Source organism: Phycodurus eques, chromosome 1, assembly GCF_024500275.1.
Source record: "Phycodurus eques isolate BA_2022a chromosome 1, UOR_Pequ_1.1, whole genome shotgun sequence".
Taxonomy (NCBI): Eukaryota; Metazoa; Chordata; class Actinopteri; order Syngnathiformes; family Syngnathidae; genus Phycodurus; species Phycodurus eques.
Window position 1 is genome coordinate 23,847,746 of NC_084525.1, and position 27,830 is coordinate 23,875,575.

Genomic DNA, 27,830 nt, shown 5'->3' on the forward strand with positions numbered 1-27,830 from the left:
CATTTCAAGACATGTAAAATTAATTCAGAGATTTGTTTCTAAATACATTATGAGTGTATGTATTTTGTATCAATAACGGTTCCAAAATGCGTGTTACATTTCCATCTGATGTTCAGCTGGCAGCGAGGGTGTCCAATCGTCAATGGGGCATGGTCGGTGGAGCATGGGGTGGTGGTGGATGCCACCACCCCCCACCCTGAAGAATGCCGTATGGGGGGTTGTCCTAGTTACCCATCTCGAAAAACCGCCACTGGATGCACACACTGCCCCACCCCACTGCTGAACTTTTACTAGATATCTTGGCTGAAATAAGTATTTAACACGACACCGTTTTTCTCACAAAATATACTTCCAAAGGTGCTATTTGCCTGAAAATGTCACCAGATGTTGGGAACAACCCAAGTAATCCATACACACAAAGACAGTAGAACAAATGAGCTCAGAAATTTAATTCATCCATCCATCCATTTTCTTGTCCAAGAGCCAAGGAACACCTGTGGAGAGCTTCAAAAAGACGTGGAATTAGCAGGTACAAGGAAAACAGTGACTAATGTACTCCGCTGCCATGGCCTGTATGCACATTCAAAACGGCTGAACAACATTTGGACAAGTCAGTTAAAACTTTATTATACGACGCCTCACGCCCAAAGATAGCTGGGATAGGCTCCAGCATGCCCGCGACACCAGTGAGGATAAGCAGTACGGAAAATGGATGGATGAAACATTTAGGTTCTACCAAAATATTCAAGGACACATAGACAGGGGCGGGGTGACAATTGGGGATTTCGGGACAACTCTCGAACGACCGGGTGAATTTGAATAGGATAATTCCTATATAATTTCCAATGCACACAGCCATCTTTTAACAAAACATAATTACAGACTACTATTCGACAAATAAAGACGACTTACAGGGTAGCCTTATGTCAACAAAGCCGTGCAGGAGCGCATCGGTCGCGTACACGCCAAGCCCGAGTGTCCCAGCCACCGGCCGGAGTATCGGTATATATTATACCCTGCAGGCTGCAGCATATGTTTATGATTCGTGACTTCATCGGATCCTTCCTGTTGTGCCGTGCGCGGTGCGACCAACAGTTGTTGTTAAGCAGCAGACAAGCCCTAAGCGGGTTATCTCCTCCCCCCTATCCCCACACCAGACGTGAACAAAATGTGCAAAGCTCTTTTCAGTAGAGAAAGGATCCAGCAGCAGGACTACAGGTGGGCACAGTGGGAAAATGGCAAAACATTACACCTAGCATACCATGCACTAACCCAAATGATTTGGTAAACAAAACTGTGAAATACATTTGTCCTTCTGTATTGCAAGCATCACTGATTTTTGTTGCTCACCATCAGAAAATGATCAGGTCTCTGTGACCTGACTTTGTACGTGATTTACACTTCAAGCAATTAAGGGAGCGCGGCCCGAGTGAACATCCCAATGTTGTTCTGTTGATATTTCAGAATCAGAATCAGAATCGGAATCATCTTTATTTGCCAAGTATGTCCAAAACACACAAGGAATTTGTCTCCGGTAGTTGGAGCCGCTCTAGTACAACAGACAGTCAATTTACAGAACACTTTGGGGACATAAAGACATTGACAAAAAACAATTGTGCAAAAAGATGCAGAGTCCTCTAGCACTTAGAGCAGAGCTTAGTCCGAGAGGATTTTGCACGCCCTTGTCTTAGTTCTCGTCACTTTAAACCGCATACACTCCTTGAAGTCTCAGCGCCCTTTGCACAATGGCCATTGCACCGGACTATTGCAATATTAGTCGTTCGAACTGCTCTAAGTGCTAGAGGACTCTGCATCTTTTTGCACAATTGTTTTTTGTCAATGTCTTTATGTCCCCAAAGTGTTCTGTAAATTGACTGTCTGTTGTACTAGAGCGGCTCCAACTACCGGAGACAAATTCCTTGTGTGTTTTGGACATACTTGGCAAATAAAGATGATTCTGATTCTGATTCTGATTCAGATTGAGGAGTATCTGCAACATTTGCACAACCAACATTGTCCCAGATGATCGCACTACTCGTCAAATAAAGATGATTCTGATTCTGATTCTGGCAGCGTGCAAGTCCTCAATGGTGGGTAGGGGGGTACCGACAATCCTTTCAGCAGTTTTGATTGTCCGTTGCAGTCGGAGTTTGTCCTTTTTTGTAGCAGCACCAAACCAGACTGTGATGGAAGAACAGAGGACTGATTCGATGACCGCTGTGTAGAACTGTCTCAGCAGCTCCGGTGGCAGGCCGTGCTTTCTCAGAAGCCGCAGGAACTACATCCTCTGCTGAAGCTGATCACCCTGAACTGGTCGCAAGTCTGTCACAGGGCACATATTGACACGGACAACCGTTTGCACTCACATTCACACTGTCACTGAGTGGGAACTGATCCTAAACTGCCTGCACCGAAGTCAGGCAAGTGTACCACTACACTATCAGTGACTCCTAATTTTACTCACAAAAAAATACAATTATATTTTAATATATCCATCCATCCATTTTGTTTTCAGTGGCGTTTCTTCATGATCAGTGGCGTTTCACAGGCAGGCACACACACACACAAACACACACACTCAGACAACATATTGGCTAAATTTATTTATTCATGGTATTTATTATAGTTTTATTTGTTAATAGTATTTTTTTTGTATTCAGTACATTCTTTCATTATATTCTAAAACCTGACCAGGAACTAGTCAAGTCAACATGTGTTACACCCTATGCATTGTCACACAAGTCTTACTTCAGTACTGCATAGTAACTGTATGGAGGGGATATTTACACACAACATTTCCACTGTTTGAGGTGGAACCAACTTGAAAAAAGCTCCTTCTCTCAGGTTGGCGCTACCGATCAATGCAAACTAGAACTAGCAGACATTCCAACAGCTTCTTCCCTCTTCCAATCAACTTCTTAAACAGAAAACCTACAATTCCATTGCAACATGCTGCCAATTTTTTCATCTTGAGTTTGTTGTTACATTTCTGCCAGGCCAATTATATACTAGTCGTACACTCACTGTAGTAGTCTCGCCACGCTGCACTATTTGCATATCTGTTGTTGACCAACACTGGCCACTCATGCCAGAGCAGCATCTGCCCCATTTGCACACTGACTGAGGAATATCTGCAACATTTGCACAATCAACAACATTGTCCCAGATTATCGCACTACTAGTCACTTTAAACTGCATACATTCCTTGAAAGCTCGGCACCCTTTGCACAATGGTCATTGCACCGGACTATTGCAATATTAGTCTTTCGAACTGCTCTGCAGATGCTTATGCTAACGGAGATCCAAATTAAACAAACGACCAAACATGGTTGGAGCCATGAAACTATAAACGCCTTAAGCCTTCGGTGGCTGGATTACATCCCACTTGGTCATTGCGGGCCTCTTCTAGGCCACAACAATGAGGCGCTCTAAAGCAGCCACACAAGTGAGGAGACCAGGTCCTTTCACTGGCTGTCACGTTGGACTTCCCGCTCCTCACTCTTCCGCCTTCTTTCAGAGATGTGCGCACACTCACTGCCGACAACAAGGCGCTCTAAAGCAGCCATGCCAGTGGACTATATGAGGGAAAGGTTAATTGTTGGGGTGTAGTGTTAGATAGCTAGTGAACTGCATGTTGCAATTGCACCAGACAGCATCTGATGCTAACGAAGGAACGCTGGGTCTTATATAGAGCGGGTTGGGAGACTCAAACTGGACTCCAAAGTGCGTCACACAAAAAATCAGGAAAAGCCAAAGTGGTAAAAAATAGTTTTACCCTACATCTCTACAAATGAGTACGACATAGTTCTCAGTCTTTGCATGTTTTCAGAAATTATCTTCAAATATATATAATGTATTTGGAAACAAATCTCTGAACTCACTTTACAGTAGGCTTTACACGATCAGCGTGTTGAAAAAAACGATAACCGATCACCGATCCGATCACAAGATGGAGGAATGTGTCTATTTAAATGACCTGTTCATTTACTGTATATACTTGTGTACATAATTGTTCAAAAAAATTCTATTTACAAGAAATAATGTATCTTTGTTCATCTATTTATGCCAGTGAGGCATAGTGACAGACAGAACAAATGATAAATGGTCTTCTATTAGATGGCAGGAAGTACATACAGTAATTGATGTGTCCAGTTTTTGTGACATTTTTGTTTGTTGGTGTGCTGTGAGATTTGTCAATTGTAAAATGTGTTCCTGGGCTCCATAAAGCTTGGATCAGCAGTGATGCTCTAGTCAGATCGTGCATTCTAATCAGTCAGGTCAAACCAACATTACATGACAGAAATAATGGGTGCTAACTTACTGTAATTAAATTACTTTATTTTTAATTAAATTACTTCACCCACACCGAAACGTTAGAGCATGATTCGACAGAACGGCGGCATGTTTACGTCCAACCGTTCGTGCTACCGCTAGCTTGCTAGGCTACATAACGTTTTGTTGCCCGCTTGCGAGCCGTATCGTATTCAAAGTATGGGAACATACCTCAAGCAAGCCTTAAACGAACGTCCTCTCCTGTCCTGAGCACCGGTGACCACCAACATGTTTTTTCCCATTTTGTCCTTATAATACAAAGTTGGCGCGCTCCACTCTTGTCGTCGTCGCCAAGGTAACAAGTGTATCCGGTCGCATTTGCGTTGACAGGATAAAGCCCAATGATTGTAAAAAACGGGATGCGGTGGTATCGGAATACAAGATTTTATTGCAGTAGTCTGAAAGTGCAACCGTGAAAGAGCAAATTTGTCTTGTAATCTGATCTGGGCATGAAGTGTTGTTGGTCTCAGACGTGTTGTCTATTCCACATGTTTTTTTTTTTTTAATAACTTTATTGGCTGTCAGATATTTCCAATAGTACGTCAAAAGACGCGCGACAAGGCTAAAAATAAACCATTTTTGGATTAAAATATACTGTGCACGATGGCGGATGTCTTTTGCAGAGCCGATCAATGACGTCATTGATCGGATCTGCGAATTATGACATCAAAGCCGATCAGCCGATCAGCATAAAATGCTAAATATCAGCCGATACCAATCAGCCCGATAAAATTGGTGTAAAGTCTACTTTACAGTGTCTGTAAAGTAGACTTTCTCTCTTTTCATTGTCTATTGTTGATTGTTCTTTTTTTTTTTTTTTTATGTATTTTTTTTTGGGGGGGGGGGGGGGGCACTGTTTTAATGTTCAAAATAAATGTTCAAACCAAACCAGCCAAGGGTCAAAGGTCACTTTAAGAGAGAGAAAAAGAAAAAAAAAATTGAGAGAAATGTGTGTGAATTGTAAAAAGCACCTCTCGGATGTCTAAAACCTTTGGATTTCAGAGTGAATTTTAAAATCTCAGTAGCAAAGTACAGTACAATCCCAGGTCGTGTGGAAGCCTACAGAGCCGTAGAGAATCTTATTGAACGATGCTGAGCCTGCAAACAAAAGGACGCCTGTGCAGCAGGTGTGCAGGCGTGTAACCATACACCTCAGTCTGCAGGTTAGAATCCCACTGACGACATACCAGCCTGGTGTTAATCTACAGAACCCGATGTTTGACATTTACCACACAAAAGCGAATTGTTTTTTTTTTCCCTAACGTGTGTGGCTTCCGTGATTGTCGCCCAGGAGTGACGCTTTTGTCACATGGTCAATTAATCAGCAAATATTTGTCAAAGAAAGGCTGGAGGAGAAAAGTTATGAATGGCTTGTGATGATGTCATTCGTATGCGTGGGCGTGTGTGTGTGTCAATGTGTATGTGGCCCTGGCAGACAATATAAAAAGTGGGTTGATCCAAGACGATACAAGAACCCAGCAATCATCAGAGAATGAAGACAAAGACAGTTGAGAGGTAAGACTTAATTTTGATCAATTAATTTTTGTGATAATCTGAGGGGAACAGGTGTATTTAAAAAATCTAACACAAGAACAAATGTAAAACAGAGATGTGTCTCCGTTTTAGGAGTTAACTCGTGCAATGATTAAGATAATGAACTGAAAACGTAGCTCTCTTACTCTGTTTAAAATGTTTAAAATAAGAGTGATAAATAAATACGCAAATCAGGTATAAGCAATAAATAAATGAATAAATGAAACTGATCACAACGAAGCAGTTGGCAATGTTAGCTTGAATGTTGTGATTATTTTAGATGGACCTGTTATTTTTGGATACTTAGAGTATACTGTATATGATTAGCTTCCTATTTAATTACTATCATCAAATATATTGTCAAATCTGTATTCAGAATTAGGGGTAGGACCTGATAAGTTTTTTTTTTTTTTTATTACTTCTTCCTACCCCTATTGAATACGTACATTGTTTTTTCCCACCTTTCATCTTGTGTTTATTCGTTATTGTATGTGTTCAATAATGACAATTTTAAAAAACGACTAATATCACTCCCGATGAGTTATGATGTTTCCATGTATATATATCCATGTGTGCGTATGTGCGTGCGTTTACTCAATTAGCAGGATGATGTGTCCTGCATGGCTGTTGGTGACTGTGGTGATTGTGGGTGTGGCCAGAGGAGCCGCCAGTCAGTGTTGGGAACATGCGGCCTGTCAGGAGTTGGACTCAACAAGCATGATGGTAAAACACGACTGCAGCCTCCCCATAGAACATCCTGCCTCAGTGCAACCTAACTTATTTGTATTTATGTTACTTCACTTCAGGAGTGTCTGCAACTCTGTCACACCGACCTCAGTGACCTGAACCCTGACACCGCTCCACTTCAGCCTCCCCTTCTGCCCGACTCTGACACCTCTGCCCCTGCCAAGCGCTCTTACTCCATGGAGCATTTCCGCTGGGGGAAGCCCGTAGGCCGAAAACGGCGCCCCATTAAAGTGTACATGTCCAACGATGTGGAGGAGGAGTCGAGTGAAGTTTTCCCAGGAGAGATGAGGCGCGATTTAATCAATGAGTTGCCGGCAGGAACGGAGGAAAATGAGGTGATGGAGAAGGATGGCGTCCAGAAGAAAGGCGACTCCTACAAGATGAAGCACTTTCGCTGGAGCAGCCCACCTGCCAATAAACGCTACGGTGGCTTCATGAAGGGGTGGGATGAGACCAAGCAGAGATCCCTGGTCACGCTTCTCAAGAACGTCATCAACAAAGATGGACAAACGCATAAGTAGTGTTTTGCACAGGCGCTCAGCAAAGAGTTGAGTCACTGACCAAACCATGAAAGCGTGTTTGAACCACTTCTGACTGTAAATATTGATGACATGAAAACAAAGTTCTTGCAAACAAAACTGTTTCAGTCTGCTCATTTGAATTTCATACAGATCCCAAAACACTGTGAAACACTCCTGAAATGCTCTCACATTTACTACTGACAAACATAAACACCTACTTAAACGTGTTCACACGCTGAAACGCTCTCTCTACTGAAATGCTGTCACACACACACACACACACACATAACCTAATATTTTAGCTCACACACAACTGAAAAGCTCACAACTAAAATACTCTACCACACCCACAGGGCTGTAAAAAATAATTTGTTCATACATATGAGTAATCAGAAAAACATTATCGCAATAATCGCGTATTAAGGCAGATAAATCACACATTTATTTTGACTGAACACACTCCTTTAGCTTTATGGGTGGATGGACAGCTGAAACACGGCACCGTTTGCTATAAGGTCAGTGATCAGGTCAATGCTTACGCCAGTGCAAAGATGGGTAAGGAGATTCAGACTAGTGCGCTCGGTGGAAATTTTTGCTCCTAAAGTCACCCTGATAGGACTTTCTGAAAAAACAAAGCTTAAGGATCTGTATGCTGATCGCACGTTTTCAGGGACACTTATGTCCGCTATGAGGGGTCTTTGGGCCGCTCTGAGGATACGTTTTGCAGCTCTGAGGGCGCTTGTCGCAGTACAGAGAGGGGGCACTTGTGGTAAAAAAGAGGAACTTTGGGTAAAACGTGTGTGTGGGTGGCGGGAGGTTGCACGTGCCCGCCAGTCCACCCCAGTTCTGCCACTTCGGTGCACAAATGAAATCCTCTCACAACCATCCATCTATTTTCCTCCGCTTATCCGAGATTGGGTCGCACGGGCAGCAGCTTAAGCAGGGAAGCCCAGACTTCCCTCTCCCTAGCCACTTCGTCCAGGCTCTTCCAGGGGGATTCTCTCCAGCGTGTCCTGGGTCGTCTCCGGGGCCTCACCAGGGAGGCGTCCGGGAGGCATCCTAACCAGATCCTAACCAATGCACCTCATCTGGCTCCTCTCAATGCGGTGGAGCAGTGGCTCGACTTCAGCCCCTCCCGGATGACCGAGCTTCTCACCCTATCTCTAAGGGACAGCCCGGACACCCTGCAGAGGAAATTCATTTCAGCTGCTTGTATCTGCGATCTTGTCCTTTCAGTCACGACCCACAACTCGTGACCATAGGTGAGGGTAGGAATGTAGCTCGACCGGTAAATCGAGAGCTTTGCTTTTCGGCTCAGCTCCTTCTTCACCACGATAGGCCGATACAGAATCCGCATCACTGCAGACGCTGCACCGATCCGGCTGTCACTCTCCCGCTCCATTCTTTCCTCACTCATGAGCACGACCCCGAAATACTTGAACTCCTCCACTTGACTCCTTGACCCAGCGAGGGAACTCCGCCCTTTTCCAACTGATGACCATGGCCTCAGATTTGGAGTTGCAGATTTTCATCCCAACCGCTTCACACTCGGCTGTGAACCGTTCCAAACGTTTCATCAAAGCTGTCCGGAAGTCATTCTCCATGGCCTCCCCGAACTCCCCCCACACCCTTGTTTTTGCCTCGGCAACCACCAAAGCTGTGGTCCACTTGGCCAGCCGGTACCCCTGAGCTGCCTCCGGAGTTTCACAGGCCAAAAAGGACCGATGGGACTCCTTCTTCAACTTGACAGTATCCCTTACTGCTGGTGTCCACCAACGGGTTGGGGATTGTCGCCACAACAGGCACGACAACCTTACGGACACAGCTCCGGTCGGCAACCTCAAACATTGAGGCATGGAACATGGTCTACTCGGACTCAATGTCGCCCGCCTCCCCCGGGACGTGGGCGAAGTTCTGTCGGCGGTGAAGGTTGACGCTCCTTCTGCCAGAGGACCCTGCCAGACGTTCCCAACAGACACTCACAATACATTTGAGTCTGTCAGGTCAGACCAGCATCTATCCCACCATTGGAGCCAACTCACCACTCGGTGGTGATCGGTTGATAGCTCCGCCCCTCTCTTCACCTGCATCAAGACATACGGCCGTAAGTCTGATAACATTACCACAAACTCGATCATCAAACTGCGGCCTAGGGTGTCCTGGTGCCAAGTGCAAATGTAGACACCCTTATGTCTGAACATGGTGTTCGCTATGGAAAATCCATGACGAGCACATACGTCCAATTACACAGCACCACTCGGGTTCTGTTCGGGGGGACGTTCCTTTCAATCACGCCCCTCCAAGTCTCATTGTCATTGCTCACGTGAGCGCTGAAGTCCCCCAGCAGAATGAGGGAGTCCCCAGCGGGGGCGCTCTCCAGCACCCCTCCAAGTACTCCAAAAAGTGTGGGTACTCAGAAATGCTGTTTAGTGCATAGGCACAAACAACACTCAGGACCCAACCCCCCACCCCAAGGCAGAGAGAAGCTATCCTCTTGTCCATCAGGGTAAACCTCAACCTGCAGGCACCGAGTCAAGAGGGAATAAGTATGTCCACACCTGCTCAGCGCCTCTCACTGTGGGCAGCTCCAGAGTGCAAAAGAGTCCAAGCCCTCTCAAGAGGACTGGTACCGGAGCCCGAGCTGTGTGTATTGGTGAGGCAGACTATATAGAGTCGGAATTTGTCAACCTCGCACACCACCTTGGGCTCTTTCTCTGCCAGAGAGGTGACATTCCACATTCCTAGAGCCAGGTTCTGTAGCCGGGGATCAGACCGCTAAGATCCCCACCTTCAGTCTCTACCCAGCTCACTACACACCCGACCCCCTTTGCCCCTACCACAGGTGATGAGCTCATGGGAAGGGGATCCTTTCCCCACTTTGTTTAAGATCATGAAACAAAGGTAAACATCAGAGAAATATAACCCAAGAGAACTTAAAATACCATTTATAAATGTTGATTTCATGTATTTAGGAATATATATATATATATTCTGTTACTGGGACCTGTTTGCAAATGTAATTACCCCCCTTGATAAATCATGAATTACTGGAATTGTGGCTAATCACAATTCTTGATTACTTTTCACTGATCACACCCAAGCCAAATTAGCTCCAGACCTCTTCAATCAAGACATTACTTAAACAGAATCTGTCCCGACAAAATCAAGTCAGACAAAAGATATTTAAAAAAAAGCTGCACCAAAATGACACAGGCCAAAGAAAGAAAGAAAGAAGAAATAATGTAATTGACATCTACCAGTCTGGAAAGGGTTACAAAAGCCATTTATAAACCTTTAGGATTCCAGCAAACCATAGTGAGAGCCATTATCCTCACATGGAACAGTGGCGAACCTTGCCAGGAGTGGCCAGCCTACAGAAATTACCCCAAGAGAACAGCAATGACTCAGCCAGGAGGCCAAAACGGAACTCAGGGCAACTTCTAAAGAACTGCAGGCTTCCCTTGCCTCAGTTAAGGTCAGTGTTTATTACACAATAAAGAAGACTGGGCAAAAATCGTATCCATGGCAAAGTTCCAAGGCGAAAACCACAAGTGACTAAAAAGAACATAAAGGCTTGTATTACTTTTGCAAAAAAAAAAAATTAAAAAGAGAGAATATTATAATGACTGACGAGATGAAAGTTGAGTTTTTTGAAAGATGTGTGTCTCATTACATCTGGCTTAAATGTAGCACAGCATTTCAGAAAAAGAACATCATACCGACCATCAAACATGGTGGTGGTAATGTGATGGTCTTGGGCTGCTTAGCTCCTTCAGGACCTGGACAACTTGCTGTGATTGGTGGATCCATTCATTCTCCTCTTTAACAGAAAAGTTCAGCCATCAGTTTGTGACCTCAAGCCGAAGCGCACTTGGGTCTCAGCAGGATAATGATCCAAAACACACCAGCAAGTCAACTTCTGAATGGCTTTAAAAAAACAAATGAAGGCTTTGGAGTGGCGAAGTCAAAGTCCAGACATGAATCCAATTGAAATGCAGTGGCTGTTAATGCTTGAAAACCCTCCATTTTTGCTGAATTCAAACAATTCTGCAAGGAAGAGTGGGCCAAAATACCTCCACAGAGATGTGAAAGACTCATTGCCAGTTATAGAAAACACTTGATTTCAGTTGTTGCTGCTGAGGATGGCCTGCGCAGTTATTAGGTTTTGGGGGGGCGTTACTTTTTCCACACAAGACCAGGTAAGGGAATAGGTTTTTTTTCCTTAAACAATTAAATCACCATCTAAAAAAACGAATTTTAACTTCACTTGGGTTATATTTGTCTGATATTTACATGTTTTGATGATCTGGAAACTGTACAAATGTAAGAATTTAAGAAGGGGGATAATCATTGTATATTGCAATCTTCTCACATCATACTGAATGCTGTCACACACTACTACATTTTACTCTCACACCCACAAAGCACTTCATTTAGTTGAGACTTAATTATAAACATATTAGTGTAATCAAAACAGACTCGAAATGCAAAAAATAGTACATTTATTTATCAGCACAACAGAATTTCATATGACAAAGTCAATTTACAGGTACAGTACACAGTAACTAGACTTTGCACCGATTTGATTGGGCTGATCGGTATCGGCCGATATTTAGCATTTTATGCTGATCGGCTTTAATGTCATAATTCGCCGATCCGATCAATGGCTCTGCAAAAGACAACTCCACATCGCCGCGTGCACAGTATATTTGAATCCAAAAGCTGGTTTATTTTTAGCCTTGACGTGTTTCTTTTGGCGTAGTACTGTAAACATCTGACAGCCAATTAAGTTATTTTAAAAAAACAATAATAATAATTTTAAAAACGTCAGTGGTGTGGGACAGACAACACGTAATGCCAGAATCATACTACAAGACAAATTTGCTCTTTCACGATTGCACTGTCAGACTCAGGCTACTGTAATAAAATCTTGTATTCCGACACCACCGCATCACGTTTTTTGAAAGATGTGTGTCTCATTACATCTGGCTTAAATGTAGCACAGCACAATTTTTTACGATCATTGGGCTTTATCTTGTCAACTCAAATGCGACCGGATACACTCGTTACCGTGGCGACGACAACAAGACTGGAGCGAGCCGGCTCGACTGTATTATAAGGACAAAATGGGGAAAAACGTGTTGGTTGTCACCAGTGCTCAGGACAGAAGAGGACGTTCGCTTGCTTGAGATATGTTCACGTACTTTTAATAAGATACGTCGGAGAAGCAGGCAACAAAAACGTTATGTAGCCTGACAAGCTAGTGCTAGCTAACGGTTGCACGTAAACATGCCACCGTTCTGTCGAATCATGCTCTAAAGTTGCGGTGTGGGTGAAGTAATTTAATTAAAAATAAGTAACTTAATTACAGTAAGTTAGCACCCATTATTTTTGTCATGTAATGTTAGTTTGACCTGACTGATTAGAATACACGATCTGACTAGAGCATCACTGCTGATCCAACCGTTATGGAGCCAAGGAACATATTCTACAATTGACAAATCTCACGGCACACCAACAAACAAAAATGTCACAAAAGGTGGATATATTAATTACTGTATTTACTTCCTGTCATCTAATAGAAGACCATTCATTAGTTCTGTCCGTCACAAAGCCTCACTGGCATAAATAGAGGAACAAAGATACATTATTTATTGTAAATATATTTTTTTGAGCAATTAAGTAAACAAGTATATACAGTACATTAACAGGTCATTTAAATAGACACATTCCTCCATCTTGTGATCGGATCGGTTATCGGGTTTTTAAACCCGATGATCAGCCCCAAAAATCCTGATCGTGTAAAGCCTAACAGTAACCACTGTGATGGTTCAATTTGACAGTTCATCAGCTCCTGACTTCTCCACCAAGCTCCATCTCCTCCTTTGGATTGAGTACTGAAGCCGTCTCCCCCAAAGTTCTCCACCAGGGCAGCCTGTGCGCCTGTAGCCTGGCATTGTGGGCGTCACGGCCCCGAGTGGCAATGGTACCAGAAGGGCTCAGGAAGGACTTGATATCGGTCGCCATGACAGCCGAGAGGGATGGGGCATCTGCAAAGGAAGAGTGAGAAAATCCTGTGTTGGCTCAAGGCAAGACCTTCCTTCGCATCTATCCAGCCATCCTGTTCAAGGTCACGGGTGAGCTGGATCTTATCCCATCTGACATTGGGCGAAAGGCAGACTACACCATTGATTGGTCGGCAGACAATCTCAGGGCACATATGAAGATAGATTACCATTCACAATCTGTGTATTATTCATTCGTTCCATTTTTAACTAACTGATTCACTGGTGTTGACATTTATATTCGTCAACTGGAATTCAACCGTTTATGTCCATCAATGAATCTATGCGTCAAGTTTTTCAATGGGTGGAGGAGGGTCTCACCCAGCATGTCCGTGAAACTCAGGTTTGTAAACCACTGGAATGACTAACAGATCACCGTAAATGGTGCCATTCAATCGCTTTGGATTTGAGATCAGGACAGCTTTTGAGTAGAAGATAAAGATTAGGCGGCGTAGCTCCGCTTTTAAAGTAGATTATGACAGAGAGAAATGCCAACACAGTGGAAGTTGGACAGGTTTAGGCATCTGACAGTCGAGCAGAGTACGTACAGTATATGTATAGTGTAAACAGCGTATGTGTCTTGTTCGGTAGTAAATGTGTGTCGCGATTATGAGAAAAGATGATGCAGTACATGGAGTGAATGGCGAATGCCATTTAAAAAAAAAAAAAAAAAAGCCACTGACAAAGTTTAGCTGTGGGGTGAGTCTGCATCACTCACAGTGCGTTTCTTCGTTGTATGCAAGCAAATACCTTATTTTGCCATCCAAAAGCCCCTCCTTCTCAGTCTTGCTTTTGTTGTTTTATAGTTTGTGGGTAAAAAAAAACCACATCAATGTCACTGTTCCGCTTGACATGTTTCTTTTCACAAAAAGCCCATTTTATCCGTAAAAATCTTTTTACACTGCATTTTGAATTCAGTGTTCATGCCATTCAAAACGCAACACTGCATCAAGGTGGGCGTTTACCATTGCAGCGCTTTGCCTCAAATTGAAATGCTTTGTTCTTTTTTTTTTTTTTAAACTATCTTTCACATTTCAACGACACATTTGAGTTGATAGCATTGCTGTGGCATCAGACAAAAAAAATCTACTCTTACCTCCATCCATCCATCCATTTTCTGAGTCGCTTATCCTCACTAGGGTCGCGGGCGTGCTGGAGCCTATCCCAGCTGTCATCAGGCAGGAGGCGGGGTACACCCAGAACTGGTTGCCAGCCAATCGCAGGGCACATACAAACAGACAACCATTCGCACTCACATTCACACCTACGGGCAATTTAGCGTTTTCAATTAACGTGCATGTTTTTGGGATGTGGGAGGAAACCGGAGTGCCCGGAGAAAACCCACGCAGGCACGGGGAGAACATGCAAACTCCACACAGTCGGGGCCGGGGATTGAACCCGGGTCTTCAGAACTGTGAGGCTGACGCTCTTACCAGTCGGCCACCGTGCCGCCCTACTCTTACCTATGAACCCTTTTTGAGGATTGTAGAAATAACACAAAGGAAGAGTTTTTGTTGTGAATTTTCACAACGAAGTCCATTCCTCTGATATGAGAGTGGCACTTACCAAGTGGAACAGCAACAGCAAATTTCACATTCACTTACAGTAAATTTTCATTGAATTGAATTTGTTTGTTTCACATGTATACACCGATCTGGTGTATACATGTGACACATGTTTAATCGGAACAGCCGTTGCACAAACGTGAAACACGCAGTTCGATGTAAACATCATCAAGATGGACGTCAGTCATCTATTCAGCACAGTAATTGCCATTGTTTTTACACTTTTACTCAAGCAATAACTTGATAAAAACAAGTAGTTAAAAACATCTACGTCAACGACCACCATGTTTCCAAGTGCATAAACGATGACGTCGCCGAGACACTGATGCCAAGACGGAGCATGCGCAGACAGAGCACAGCCCGACACAATTACAATTGATGGTTTACATAACAAAAATGTACTACTGATCGGTTTGGCAAGAGGAATATTCCAACCCTGTGAATCCGAATCAAATCCCATTCAGATTCGGCCTGTTTATTCCAAATGAGGTGTTTGTATGGAGCATTTTCATTTGGTCTGGGCTTCTAAACCGATTCTAATCGGAATAAGAGGCTCCAAGTAAACCCGCCTACTGACGTTGTCACTAAGTGGGAACTGAACCCATGCTGCCTGAATGGAAGTCAGGCGAGTGAACAACTACACCATCAATGACTTGCGAAACATTTAACACTGACATGATAAAATGTTGAAGTCAAACAGATGCCATGATGGATATGTCCTGACATCAGCACATTAAATTCAAACAATGAGCCAATCACAAAAGAGGAAAATCAACCTTTGAGTAGATCCAGCTGAGTGTGAGTGTGAGCCAACAGGGACTCAATTTTCTGCTCCTCCCTCTTCTGTCGTACTGCCTGTTGCAGAAGCGCCTGCAACCGCCACTGCACGTCATTATGGAGTTGTTCACACTGTTGACGACTCACCCGACTTGACTACACACACACACACACACACACACACACACACACACACACACACACACACACACACACACACACACACACTCACGCACACGCACATTAGCGTGCAGTAGTACTGATGCAGAACTGTTTGTAATCAGATTCTTTAGGTATCTGCATTTTACTTGATTATTTTTCTGACAACTTCTTACTTTTACTCCCTATAACAGACAACAGATATCTGTACAGTGAACCTGCGTGTAAGTAATTCAAGGTTAAGTGCCTTACAGGATGTAAACTGATGTATTCCTCCACCTGTCTTTTCAACACTGCCCTCCTGCTATCTGTCAAACCCTGATGGCCAATCCAACAAGGTCCAGAGGCTAAGACCTTTGCCACTTGGCGTTCTTGGAGAAAGCGACGGACCTGGAACGGAGGAGTCAGTCAGACACGAGCAAGCATTCAATTTTGGTTCAAATGAGGTTTGACGGCAGTTGAACATATACAGTACGTACGGCTCGCTGCAGGGTCTTGGCTGCATGGTGCTGAGCGTGTTCGAGTCTCAATGAATCTCGCTGCGAGTCAATGCGTCGTCTGGCTAGAAACCCTCTCCAGGCGCTCTGGATCAACACGGCTGCACGGACCTGGCATTCTAGCAGGTACGGCTGCACCCGGTCTGGAAATGAAGAGACGTTACAGTGTGTGTGTGTGTGTCTGTGTCAGAGGTGGGGGACTTTAGTCACATGACTTGAGTCGAGGCAGACCTCACCTAATTCACACAATTTAGGATTTGAAAGTTGCTTGGCTAAATCTTATGAAAGACTCGACTTTGACTTGGAATTCATGATACTTGATTTGACTTTGCTTTGAATTATAACCCTAATTCCAATGAAGTTGGGACATTGTGTTAAACATAAATTAAAAAAAGAATACAATGATTTGCAAATCATGTTCAACCTATATTTAATTGAATACACTACAAAGACAAGATATTTAATTTTCAAACTGATAAAATGTTATTGTTTTTAGCAAATAATCATTAACTTGGAATTTTATGGCTGCAACAGGTTCCAAAAAAGCTGGGACTGGGTCATGTTTACCACTGTGTTACAGCACCTTTTCTTTTAACAACATTCAATAAACATTTGGGAACTGAGGACAGTAATTGTTGAAGCTGTGTAGGTGGAATTATTTCCTATTCTTGCTTGATGTACAGCTTCAGCTGTTCAACAGTCCGGGGTCTCCGTTATCATATTTTACGCTAATGCGCTACACATTTTCAATGGGAGACAGGTCTGGACTGCAGGCAGGCCAGTCTAGTGCCCCCACTCTTTTACTACAAAGCCACACATTTGTAACACGTGCAGAATGTGGTTTGGCATTGTCTTGCTCAAATAACCAGGGGCGTCCATGAAAAAGACGTTGCTTGGATGGCAGCATATGTTTAAATATCTTGTCTTTGTAGTGTATTCAATTAAATATAAGTTGAACATGATTTGCAAATAATTGTATTGTGTTTTTATTTATGTTTAACACAACGTCACAACTTCATTGGAATTGGGGTTGTATTTACCTGGACTTATTGCAGCCCTACTTTTATTTAGTAAATGAGAATACATTACACAGGTGTGCTCATGTTTGATTACCATCCCAGAATTTATACATTATTTATTAATTTATATATAATTTATCAATGACATTTAAACAAAAAATGTTATCGTGAAAGTTTGGGGGAAAATATATTGTTTGGTCGGTTTTTGATGCAGTGCCGCCTGAAGGATTGAAGGTCACGGGCATTCAATGTTGGTTTTCGGCCTTGCTGCTTACATGCAGTGATTTCTCCAGATTCTCTGAACCTTTTGATGATGATATAGACCGTAGATAATGAAATCCCTAAATTCCTTGCAATTGTACATTGAGGAACATTGTCCTTAAACTGTTCGAATATTTTCTCACGCACTTCTTCACAAAGAGGTGAACGTCGCCCCATCTTTGCTTGCGAATTTTTTTTTATCAGTATGCAATGAGGCCGCCTCATGAAGCAAGTATCATCGAGGGAACTCCGAACACTATTACATTTAGAGTCAAGGATTATGTCTTTGATCAAATCGCAAAAGAATGACAGAAGAATGGGAAACAAAATTACAACATCTGACTTTATCCATCACTATAAATCCCACAGACAGGTAAGCTATGTTAACGTCACAGTTTATCTCACCGATAGGAGGATAAACATCAACTAAGTTTCATGTCATTTATTGAGAAAACAAAATAATAGACAATACAAAGACTGGTTTTGGAATCATTTAAAAAACGTGAGTGGATTAGTACAGCTTACTAACATTAAGTACAGATTCGGAGTTCAAAATGGCTTATGTAAATGTTGCGACAGAGAAAGATTGCATGATTTCACTTAAGACCTGTTTAATGACTTGACTCAACTTGCTTGATTTGGACATTTAAATTTGAGACATACAGTAAATATAAAAAGTCTACACACCCCTGTTCAAATGCCAGGTTTTTGTGATATAAAAAAAAGACCAAATTGATGTTCGATGGGAGTCAGCACCAACCTACCACCATTTAAAGTGCCTCTTTTTAAGCCCAAATAAAATTCAGTTACTCTATCAGATTTTCCTGACTTTTTTTGTGCTAACACTGACTGCTATTTTGAACTGTTCATAATTCCCTTCACCTTGTCTGCTGAAGAAAAACAGCCCTAAACCATGATGCTGCCACCATCATGCTTTGCTGTGTTTGTTCTTTTGGTGATAAGCAGTGTTGTGTTTGCATCAAATTTACCTTTTGGGATCATGGCCAAAAAGTTCAACCTAGATTTTACCATTTTAACAAAATGTCCTACACACAAATGTGAACATGTGTTTTGGTACGATGAAACTTTTGGGTCACAATTTTAAAAGATATGTTGTGGCAGCATCATGCTTTGAGGCTTTTTAAAAAAACAGTTTGAAATAGCAGTCAGTGTTAGCACAAAACGTTCTGGCTTCTGCTAGAAAGGGAAAAAAAAAATGTCAAGAAGAGCCTACTAGAACAGCTGATTAATCAGAGGTACTTTAAACAGTGGCAGTTATGTACTGAGTCCCGTTTAACACAAGTTTGAATGCGATTGGGTAATTCTGTACAAAGCCACAACCCGGTTTTAAGAGCACACTTGTGTAGCCACATTATTTCAGTTGTTTATTTTTACTTCCCCTCTCCAAAATATTTTTTTTGCGTCACTCCACTTCTGGTGTGTGTGTGTGTTTATGCGTGATTGTGCAAGTATACCAGGCGGTAGAAGCTGCAGCAATTCTCTCTGTTTCTGGTGGAACTTTCTCCTTGCCTGTTGACGCTGCAAACACACCTGAACGAACACACAATGCACACGCGTGCGCACACACAGTTATCTTGGGTGGTAGGTGGTGTAGATGTATGCTAAGCGACCGCTATGTTTTAACCTGAAAATTCAACTCCTCTTGCCACCGCTGTGCATCCCTCTGCTGTTGCTGTTGTCTTCTGAGAGCCCTGACACACACACACGCACACGCACACAAAAGCTTAGTCAGTGTCGCCAACTCTGTGATTTGGTTGCTAAATTTTGCGATTTTTCCAACCCTTCGAGCGACTATTTTTATTTTTTTTCTACAACAACTTTAATTCCCGAGAACATGAGTGGAACCTGTTTCAAATTGTTTTATGTATGTAAAGAAATGAGCCCCGTGGAAGCCAATCACAGAGTTGATTGCACTGAAAATTGCCAAAGACATGATTCCCCTTCAAACGTTGCCAAAGATGTAATTTATCCACGTCGGAAACTTTTGACCAGATATGTCCTTCCGAGCTACACATATTTTGCGATGGTTGCCCTACCTCACCTGTACAACTCTACATGCAAAAAGACTATGAGAGATCAGCAGTTTGATTTATGACATAAATTGTTGGAACATTGAGAATGTTAATGTATTAAGGAACGTGTTAACATGTTTTGACAAAAGGGACATTTTTCCAAGAGATCCTTATTTTCACATTATCTGTTCAGATTGTTTATTCTCTCTACTTCAGAACTTCTGTGCTAGTTAATGCAGCAGGAAAAAAATACCTGCCTCAAAGCTTGTTTGGCATCAGGAGAAATGAACAAAAAGCAAACACTTGCTTCGAATAATGTCATTGTCATGTCCTTTCTAATGATTTCTAATTGGATTTTAGGGCAAAAACAAAAACAATAACAAAAAATCTCATTTTATTTTAAGGCCATATTGTTCAACGCTACCTTTAATTATGTGACGCACCTGAAGCGACGCTGCAGCATGGAAACCACTCCACTGAGACACTTCAGTCTTCGTCTGGTCAGATAGGATTTCCAGGCTGCCTGAATCACACACGCTGCTCTCACACGGTCGACAGAAGGCTATATGAGAGAAGGGTGATAGCAATGACAGACAGTAGGTGGACAGACAGGGTGACTCCCGTGACTTACAAGGATTTCCCGACACTGTGTGAGTGCAATCAGCTGATCTACTTCTTGGTCAAAGCCCCGTCCTCGCCAGTCTTTGTCTAATAGGCTGTCCAAACCTGCAAAGACATACAGATATTTCTTTTTCTTTTTCAATCAATGTTTTCTCTTACAACAGTGACCTCTTCTAACCTCACAGATCATACTGGACTGCAGAGTGACAAATTAGAATTAGAGCATTTGTCTACAGTCTCCAAGCAACCTTTACCAAAGACCTTTAGCCTCTTGACAGTGACATGTAAAAACGTGTAAACAAAGAAAGGACTTGCTTTTGTCATTCCCTGATTATTTTAGTTTAAACATGCATATTTTGCTGGGTTATTTGTGGCGGTATTTAATACTGAAATGACTTAATGACACTGGCTCATGGTTACTACGAAATGGAAGTCTATAACAATAAAGATGTAATTTTGTCAAATGGATTTGCCCACAAGAAAATAAAAAAGCTTTGATGATTCTATACTGTTTTTGCATCTCACATAATACTTGAGGATATTTGAGTTATATTTAATCCCTAAATAAATAATCCATAAACTAGACGTGTTATTGTAATAAGTGAACAACAAAAGTGATTGTGTGACATCAAGGAGAGAATTTTACGCGTTCTCTGGTGGGAGGAGCTAACAACGTAAACAGAGGAGCGAGGATCGAGAACCGAACAGGTTGCAAATAAACAAATGAGATTTCCTAATAGATTGTCACCTAACCTTTGAAGTTGAAGAGAAAGGGCTGAAGCGGCAGTTGATTGGCCATGTGGAGGATCAGTCTGACAGATGCTCCGCCCAGTGAGGCATCAGAGGTCACAGCAAATTGGCCAACAACCTCATTGAGCAGCAACAGGATGGCATCATCACTTAAACTGGAGAGAAAGTCCCTGTACACACAAGGAGGAAGGTCTTTTAGCTGGCAATCTTTGAGAATAAAAGACGAAGTTGTTACTACAATCAACTCCTATGATATCACCAATTTTTAAAGATGCACCAAAGAAGCCAAAAAAATTTCTTTTTGATATACCACAGAGTGTTTTTTAAAAGCCTGCCAAATTCGAACGAATAAAACAACACCATGAATGTAAAAGATGGTTCTGATAAGAAAAATAAGGCCTGCCCTCGAGCTGCATGACTGTGTGGCCGTGTACTCTGAAGGTGGTGGAGAAAACCCTTCACCTGTCAATCAAATACGTTCACTCGTACGCTATCTGCTCAAGTGTCTGTAGTCAGCTACTGGCTGAATAACCTGCACTGCTGTGGTTACTAGTTGTGGTTAATAAACGGTTAACATTCCCGTGTCTCTGTATGTGGAGAGACCCACACACAACTCCAAAAGAAGCGCAGACGTTTTGGATGACCCCACCATGGTGAAGCGAGCTCCTTAGCTCGCCAACTCGTGCCCTTGCGGGCTAGCGGATGTAATAAACGGTTACATTTCCCTTTAGTGTCTCAGTTGTGTCGATCTACGTGCGTCGCATGGAGCGAGGCTGTGGAGTATTGGACGAAGAAAACGCCGGACCACGAGCCCACTAGTGGCTAATAAGTACTAGGCTAGCCACTAGTGTTCACAATAGAGACACTAGTCCAAATAGCACAAAACACTTTAGGGAAAATACATTGTTCTAGTGGTATGCATGGCTTGATTGCTAACTGAACGATGTAGTTGCGCTAGAAATTGGCCAAGCTATTATTACCAAGTAACTCGCAATTCCGGCAAACAGTCATAGATGACGCGCAATAAACTGAGTTCAATGTATGTTGTGTGTGTGTTACCTGCTAGCTGTACATAAATTAATCCACATCTGAACAAAGAGCAGTGACATGGTGACCTCATCACAGCCCTGAATGAGCGCATAGTAGGAAGAGCTGAGAACTGAGAACATACAAGTATTTCAAGTTTCAATTGCAGTTCTCATTATCATTTTTGGACAGTTATAAATGAATGGTTTGGATCTGGATATCATTATGGCAATTGCCAAAAAAGAGGAGGACACCAACCTTGCGTGGTGAGCTGTGCGTGTGCTCGCAGAAGCCAGCTGACCGAGTCCATCACCTTCCTAAAGAGAGACACACACTGAAAGCGCACAAGCCAGTTAGACATCTTGACGTTCTGCACGACTGGTAGGTAAGCATGTCGGCTCGCTATCTCACCTCTGCTCGCCTCGCAAGACGACTGGCCAATGACAGAAGGCCATCCATGACTGATGGGAGGAACAGCCTATGAAAGTTCTCTGACAGTTCACCAGGCTCCACCCCCACACAACAGGAACTTAAGCGACAAGCAGACAGACAGAAAGTTAAATCAGGGCAACAACCTCATACAGTATTTTATATTGAAAAACAACAGATGTACAAAATTTAAGAACAGAGAAAGTTTGTTGGCCTGTGGTCTGGCACGTGCCTTGTGAGAGATGCCAGTGTGACGGCGGCTTTGCAGTTGCTTTGCAGTTTTTGGAGATCCAGAGTGAGAAGGGTGACACAGTGGCTCAGGATGCCGCTCTGATATAAAAGCGACTTGAATCTCGTCAGCATACCGCTGTCCTTCGGGGCCGCTGCCATGTTCAGAAACCCTGGGATTGATGAAAGATTCCATTTACTTTTTCCTTCCTGGACTATTCCAACTTAATAAGAATAAACTAAATAAATAAATAAATGAATCTGAAATTATGGTAAATGCAGGTCCAAACAATGGCAGAGCCTACATCCTCACCTAGCATATCAGCAGCTATAAGGTTTATTTTAAATTTAACATGTAAGAGTGTCGTTCTCACACTGTGAACTTGGTATTTTTCATTTGGACTTTTGACATTGTTACTATCCTTGCACTGTATGTTTTGATAATTTTATCTACAACCCCAATTCCAATGAAGTTGTGATGTTGTGTTAAACATAAATAAAAACAACAACAACAATGATTTGCAAATCATCTTCAACGGATGTTGTGTTAAACATAAATAAAAACAGAATACAATGATTTGCAAATCATGTTCAACCTATATTTATTTGAATACATTACAAAGACATGATATTTAATGTTCAAACTGATAAACTTCATTGTTTTTAGTAAATAATCATGAACTTAGAATTTTATGTCGACAACACGTTCCAAAAAAGCTGGGACAGGGTCATGTTTACCACTGTGTTAGATCAGCTTTTCTTTTAAAAACATTCAATAAAGGTTTGGGAACCTAGGACACTAATTGTTGAAGCTTTGTAGGTGGAATTCTTTACCATTTTTGCTTGATGTACAGCTTCAGCTGTTCAACAGTCCGGGGTCTCCGTTATCGTTTTTACGCTTCATAATGTGCCACACATTTTCAATGGGAGACAGGTCTGGACTGCAGGCAGGCCAGTCTAGTACCCGCACTCCTTAACTACGAAGCCACGCTGTTGTAACAAATGCAGAATGTGGTTTGGCATTGTTTTGCTGAAATAAACAAGGCTTCCATGAAAAAGATGTTGCTTGGATGGCAGCATATGTTTCTCCAAAACCTGTATGTACCTTTCAGCATTAATGGTGCCTTCACCGATGTGTAATTTACCCATGCCATTGGCACGAACACAGCCCCATACCATTACAGATGCTGCCTTTTCAACTTTGCGTCCATAACAGTCCGGATGGTTCTTTTCCTCTTTGGCCCGGAGGACACAAAGTCCACAATTTCCAAAAACAATTTGAAATGTGGACTCGTCGGACTACAGAACACTTTTCCACTTTGCATCAGTCCATCTTAGATGAGCTCGGGCCCAGAGAAGCCGGCGACGTTTCTGGGTGTTGTTGATAAATGACTTGTGCTTTGCATAGTAGAGTTTCAAGTTGCACTTACGGATGTAGCACCGAACTGTATTTACTGGCATTGATTGGTTTTCTGAAGTGTTCCTTAGCCCATGTGGTGATATCCTTTACACATTGATGTCGGTTTTTGATGCAGTGCCGCCTGAGGGATTGAAGGTCACGGGCATTCAATGTTGGTTTCTGGCCTTGCTGCTTACATTTCTCCAGATTCTCTGGACCATAGATGATGAAATCCCTAAAATCCTTGCAATTATACGTTGAGGAACATTGTCCTTAAACTGTTCGACTATTTTCTCACGCATTTGTTCACAAAGAGGTGAACCTCGCCCCATATTTGCTTGTGAATGACTGAGCAATCAGGGAAGCTCCTTTTATACCCAGTCATGGGACCCACCTGTTCCCAATTAGCCTGTTTACCTTTGGGATGTTCCAAACAGGTGTTTGTTTGTTTTTGGGATGTTCCAAACAGGTGTTTGTTTGGTGCAGCCATAAAATTCTAAGTTAATGATTATTTGCTAAAAACAAAGTTTAACAGTTTGAACATTAAATAGCTCATCTTTGTAGTGTATTCAATTAAATATAGGTTGAACATGATTTGCAAATCATTGTATTCTGTTTTTATGTTTAACACAACGTCCCAACTTCATTGGAATTGGGATTGTACAATGCATTTATATTGTAGATTTTATAAGTATGTGTTAGTGTTGTGTACCCAAATTTGGAGGTCTAATGTTTGTTTTTTGCTTTGTTTGTTTGCTATATGTTATGTTCTAGGTTACAGATGGAAATTAGATTTTATGCTAAATCTGGTGCAAGCATCTGTTCATGTCTTTTGATATTGATTAATGCACATTCTCCATAAAATAAATTCAAATGTGATTAAATTAAATGGGATCACAGTAACAGCCAAAGATGGGGAGTGACATTTGTTCTGTTACATTTATTTATGTAAAATTTTGGATGAATTGTACTTGTCAGGGTAGTTTTAATGGAACTTTTTTTTTTTAATAGTATTTTTGTTAACAGCGGCACGGTGGTCGGCTGGTTAGAGCGTCTGCCTCACAGTTCTGAGGACCGGGGTTCAATCCCGCCTGTGTGGAGTTTCCATGTTCTCCCCGTGCCTGCATGGGTTTTCTCCGGGCACTCCGGTTTCCTCCCACATCCCAAAAACATGCTAGGTTAATTGAAGACTCTAAATTTCCCGTAGGTGTGAATGTGAGTGCGAATGGTTGTTTGTTTCTATGTGCCCTGCGATTGGCTGGCAACCAGTTCAGGGTGTACCCCGCCTCCTGCTCCAGCATGCCTGCGACCCTAGTGAGGAGAAGCGGCTCAGAAAATGGATGGATGGATGGATTTTGTTAACAACAAATTCTACTTTTACTCCTCAATAGTGAGCTACATTCAGTCTCCTAAATTTATTTTTACCTATTATTGCTTGCACTATCTATTTGTTTTGGTTTTTCAGCAAGAGGTGCTTCAGGTGCTCTATTTAACGAGTTCAACGTAACCTCTAACATTTTACTCCATTTCATCAATCAAACAGAGCCTGGCAGTCACGATCGCACACAGTCTCTGTGGCCGCACACAGAAGTAAAGGGACAAATTTACGTGAACCATGGCAGAAGCAACAGCGTGCGAATTGCAGCCAGAAGAGGCAGAAGGACACCCCAGGCCTCACATTCAACTCACCTGAACCTTACAGACTACAAAAAAGAAGAGCTATGTCATGCATGGTTAACATCCATCCATCCATTTTCTGTACCGCTTTATCCTCACAAGGGTCACGGGCGTGCTGGAGCCTATCCCAGCTATCTTCTGTCGAGAGGCACGGTACACCCTGAACTGGTTGCCAGCTAATCGCAGAGCAAATATAACAACCATTTGCGCACACATTCACACCTACAGGCAATTTCGAGTCTTCAATCAACCTACCATGGATGTTATTGGGATGTGGGAGGAAACCGGAGTGCCCGGAGAAAACCCACGCAGGCACGGGGAGAACATGCAAACTCCACACAGGCGAGGCCGGGATTTGAACCCCGGTCCTCAGAACTGTGAGGCAGATGTGGTAACCAGTTGGTTTCCTTGCACATCCCAAAAACAAGCATGGTAGGTTAATTGAAGACTCTAAATTGCCCGCAGGTGTGAATGTGACTGTGAATGGTTGTTTGTTTATACGTGTCCTGCAATTGGCTGGCGACCAGTTCAGGGTGTACCCCACCTCTCGCCCAAAGATAGCTGGGATAGGCTCCAGCACGCCCGCTACCCTTGTGAGGATAAGCAGTGCAGAAAATGGATGGATCGAGTTAATCACCAGGTACTCATTACTTGAGTAGTTTTTTTAATAAATACTTACTCTTACTAGAACAAGGTCACCAAAGTGGAGCCCGTGGGCAGCAGGTATCCCTGTGCACCACATGAGTAGCCTGCGGGCCTGTTCAAAATATAGCTCACCAGTGATGGCATATTGTGATTTTCTAGAAATGATTATTTGAAATGGTAAACACTGGCAGAGATGTATAAAAATAAGTGTTGTATATTGACATTTATCAATTTCCTAATTATTGTGAGAAATCATTAACATGATCAGTGCCTTACATAAATTAATATAACCAATTATTAATAAGATATAGTAACACATTAAACGTAATTTGAGCAGATTAGTTATTTTAGAAATGTGTATCAAACTACAAGCCCGCCGTATTAATCAGTACCCAAGAAGTAGTTCTCAGTTTCAAAAAGGTTTGTGACACCTGTATTACAGCAATTATTTGGAAGACTATTTTTTTATTTTTACTTGAGTCATATTATTCTAAAGTAACGGCACTTTTACTTGAGAAACAGTTTTGGTTACTTTGCCAACTTCTGGTTACTTTAAAAAAAAATAATAATAATTCAGTGAATCAGAGAGAAACAGAAAAGATCTCACGCTTTAAAGTATCATTCAGCAGGTTGATTCTGTCAGCGGGACTCAGACTTGTGTCCTCCACTTGTTGCTTCAGGCGCATTACAGCCTCCTCATGCTGCTCCATCAGAGCTAGAGCGTCTACAAAGTGATATAAGCTTTCCTACAGACCTTACGCTAAACGCACAAGAAACATTCACCTCTTCACGGAACAAAGTAGGTTTATGTCCTCATAAATAAGCACCCTTTTAACAAGCCATTAGCGACCACAAATGACATCCTATTTGCAGGTAAACGCTCTTTAAAAGAGCCTTTTGACTCATTAGTTGCGCCGTTTGCTGATCAACTGAACTAAACGAAGGACGTCATCATCCTGCGCCTAGTATCTATCTTGGCTTGCTTTGTGGCGCTCCGTGATGACGTCGGTATCTAGCTTCACGACGTGATCAAAGGAGAGAAGGGCAAAAAGTGTTCCGAATAATGTTAGTTGACCATCTACTATCTACTAAAATTTTGAGAGCGGTGCGATGAACATCATTTAAAAATTAAATACTTTACCAAGAAAACAAAACAAATCATTGTGGATCTCAAGTTAATAGGAGACTCATTTCGATAAAGAAAATAACGTCACCGCCTATAAATATCTGGAAGTGCAAATTTATATAGAGATTAAGTGTCACATGCAAGTAGAAAGTATCTGTTCAAAAATAGACCAGAGGATCCACTTTTTAAGAAGACTCAGCAGGGTATTTGGGATAAGGTAGATTTATCATTATTATTATTATTTTACATAATAAGTATAAAATCTGATACTGCAGATACGCAATTGCCAGCTGGTTCGGTAACCGAATACTTGAAAACAAATTCTACCCTTTCGAATAATAAAAAAATATATATATAAATAGCAGGAAAGGTCACGGGTATGTCGCCACCTCTGAACACCCATCAGGTAATATTTGATTG

At 42.3% G+C, this 27,830-nt stretch overlaps 2 protein-coding genes across 3 annotated transcripts; one reads left to right on the forward strand and one right to left on the reverse strand.

Annotated features, from left to right (window-relative positions):
• The first annotated feature begins 5,795 nt into the window (after positions 1-5,795).
• On the forward strand, positions 5,796-7,215 carry pomca (proopiomelanocortin a). Its single transcript, XM_061693189.1, has 3 exons — positions 5,796-5,847; positions 6,468-6,588; positions 6,672-7,215. The coding sequence occupies exons 1-3, from the start codon at positions 5,825-5,827 to the stop codon at positions 7,131-7,133; spliced, it is 606 nt and encodes a 201-aa protein (XP_061549173.1). The 5' UTR covers positions 5,796-5,824; the 3' UTR covers positions 7,134-7,215.
• A 4,422-nt stretch (positions 7,216-11,637) lies between these two features.
• Positions 11,638-27,801, reverse strand: iqcb1 (IQ motif containing B1). 2 transcript variants are annotated; one of them, XM_061683970.1, is made up of 14 exons: positions 26,892-27,801; positions 22,568-22,736; positions 22,318-22,435; positions 22,165-22,240; positions 21,940-22,039; positions 20,884-21,050; positions 20,141-20,235; positions 19,953-20,071; positions 19,122-19,188; positions 18,952-19,027; positions 16,179-16,339; positions 15,979-16,089; positions 15,540-15,696; positions 11,638-13,183 (listed from the first exon to the last, which is right to left on the reverse strand). In XM_061683970.1, the coding sequence occupies exons 1-14, from the start codon at positions 26,992-26,994 to the stop codon at positions 12,981-12,983; spliced, it is 1,722 nt and encodes a 573-aa protein (XP_061539954.1). In that variant the 5' UTR covers positions 26,995-27,801; the 3' UTR covers positions 11,638-12,980. The 2 variants fall into 2 exon arrangements, with proteins under 2 accessions (XP_061539954.1, XP_061539945.1); XM_061683961.1 differs by having other exon boundaries at positions 15,952-16,089.
• Positions 27,802-27,830: the final 29 nt, after the last annotated feature.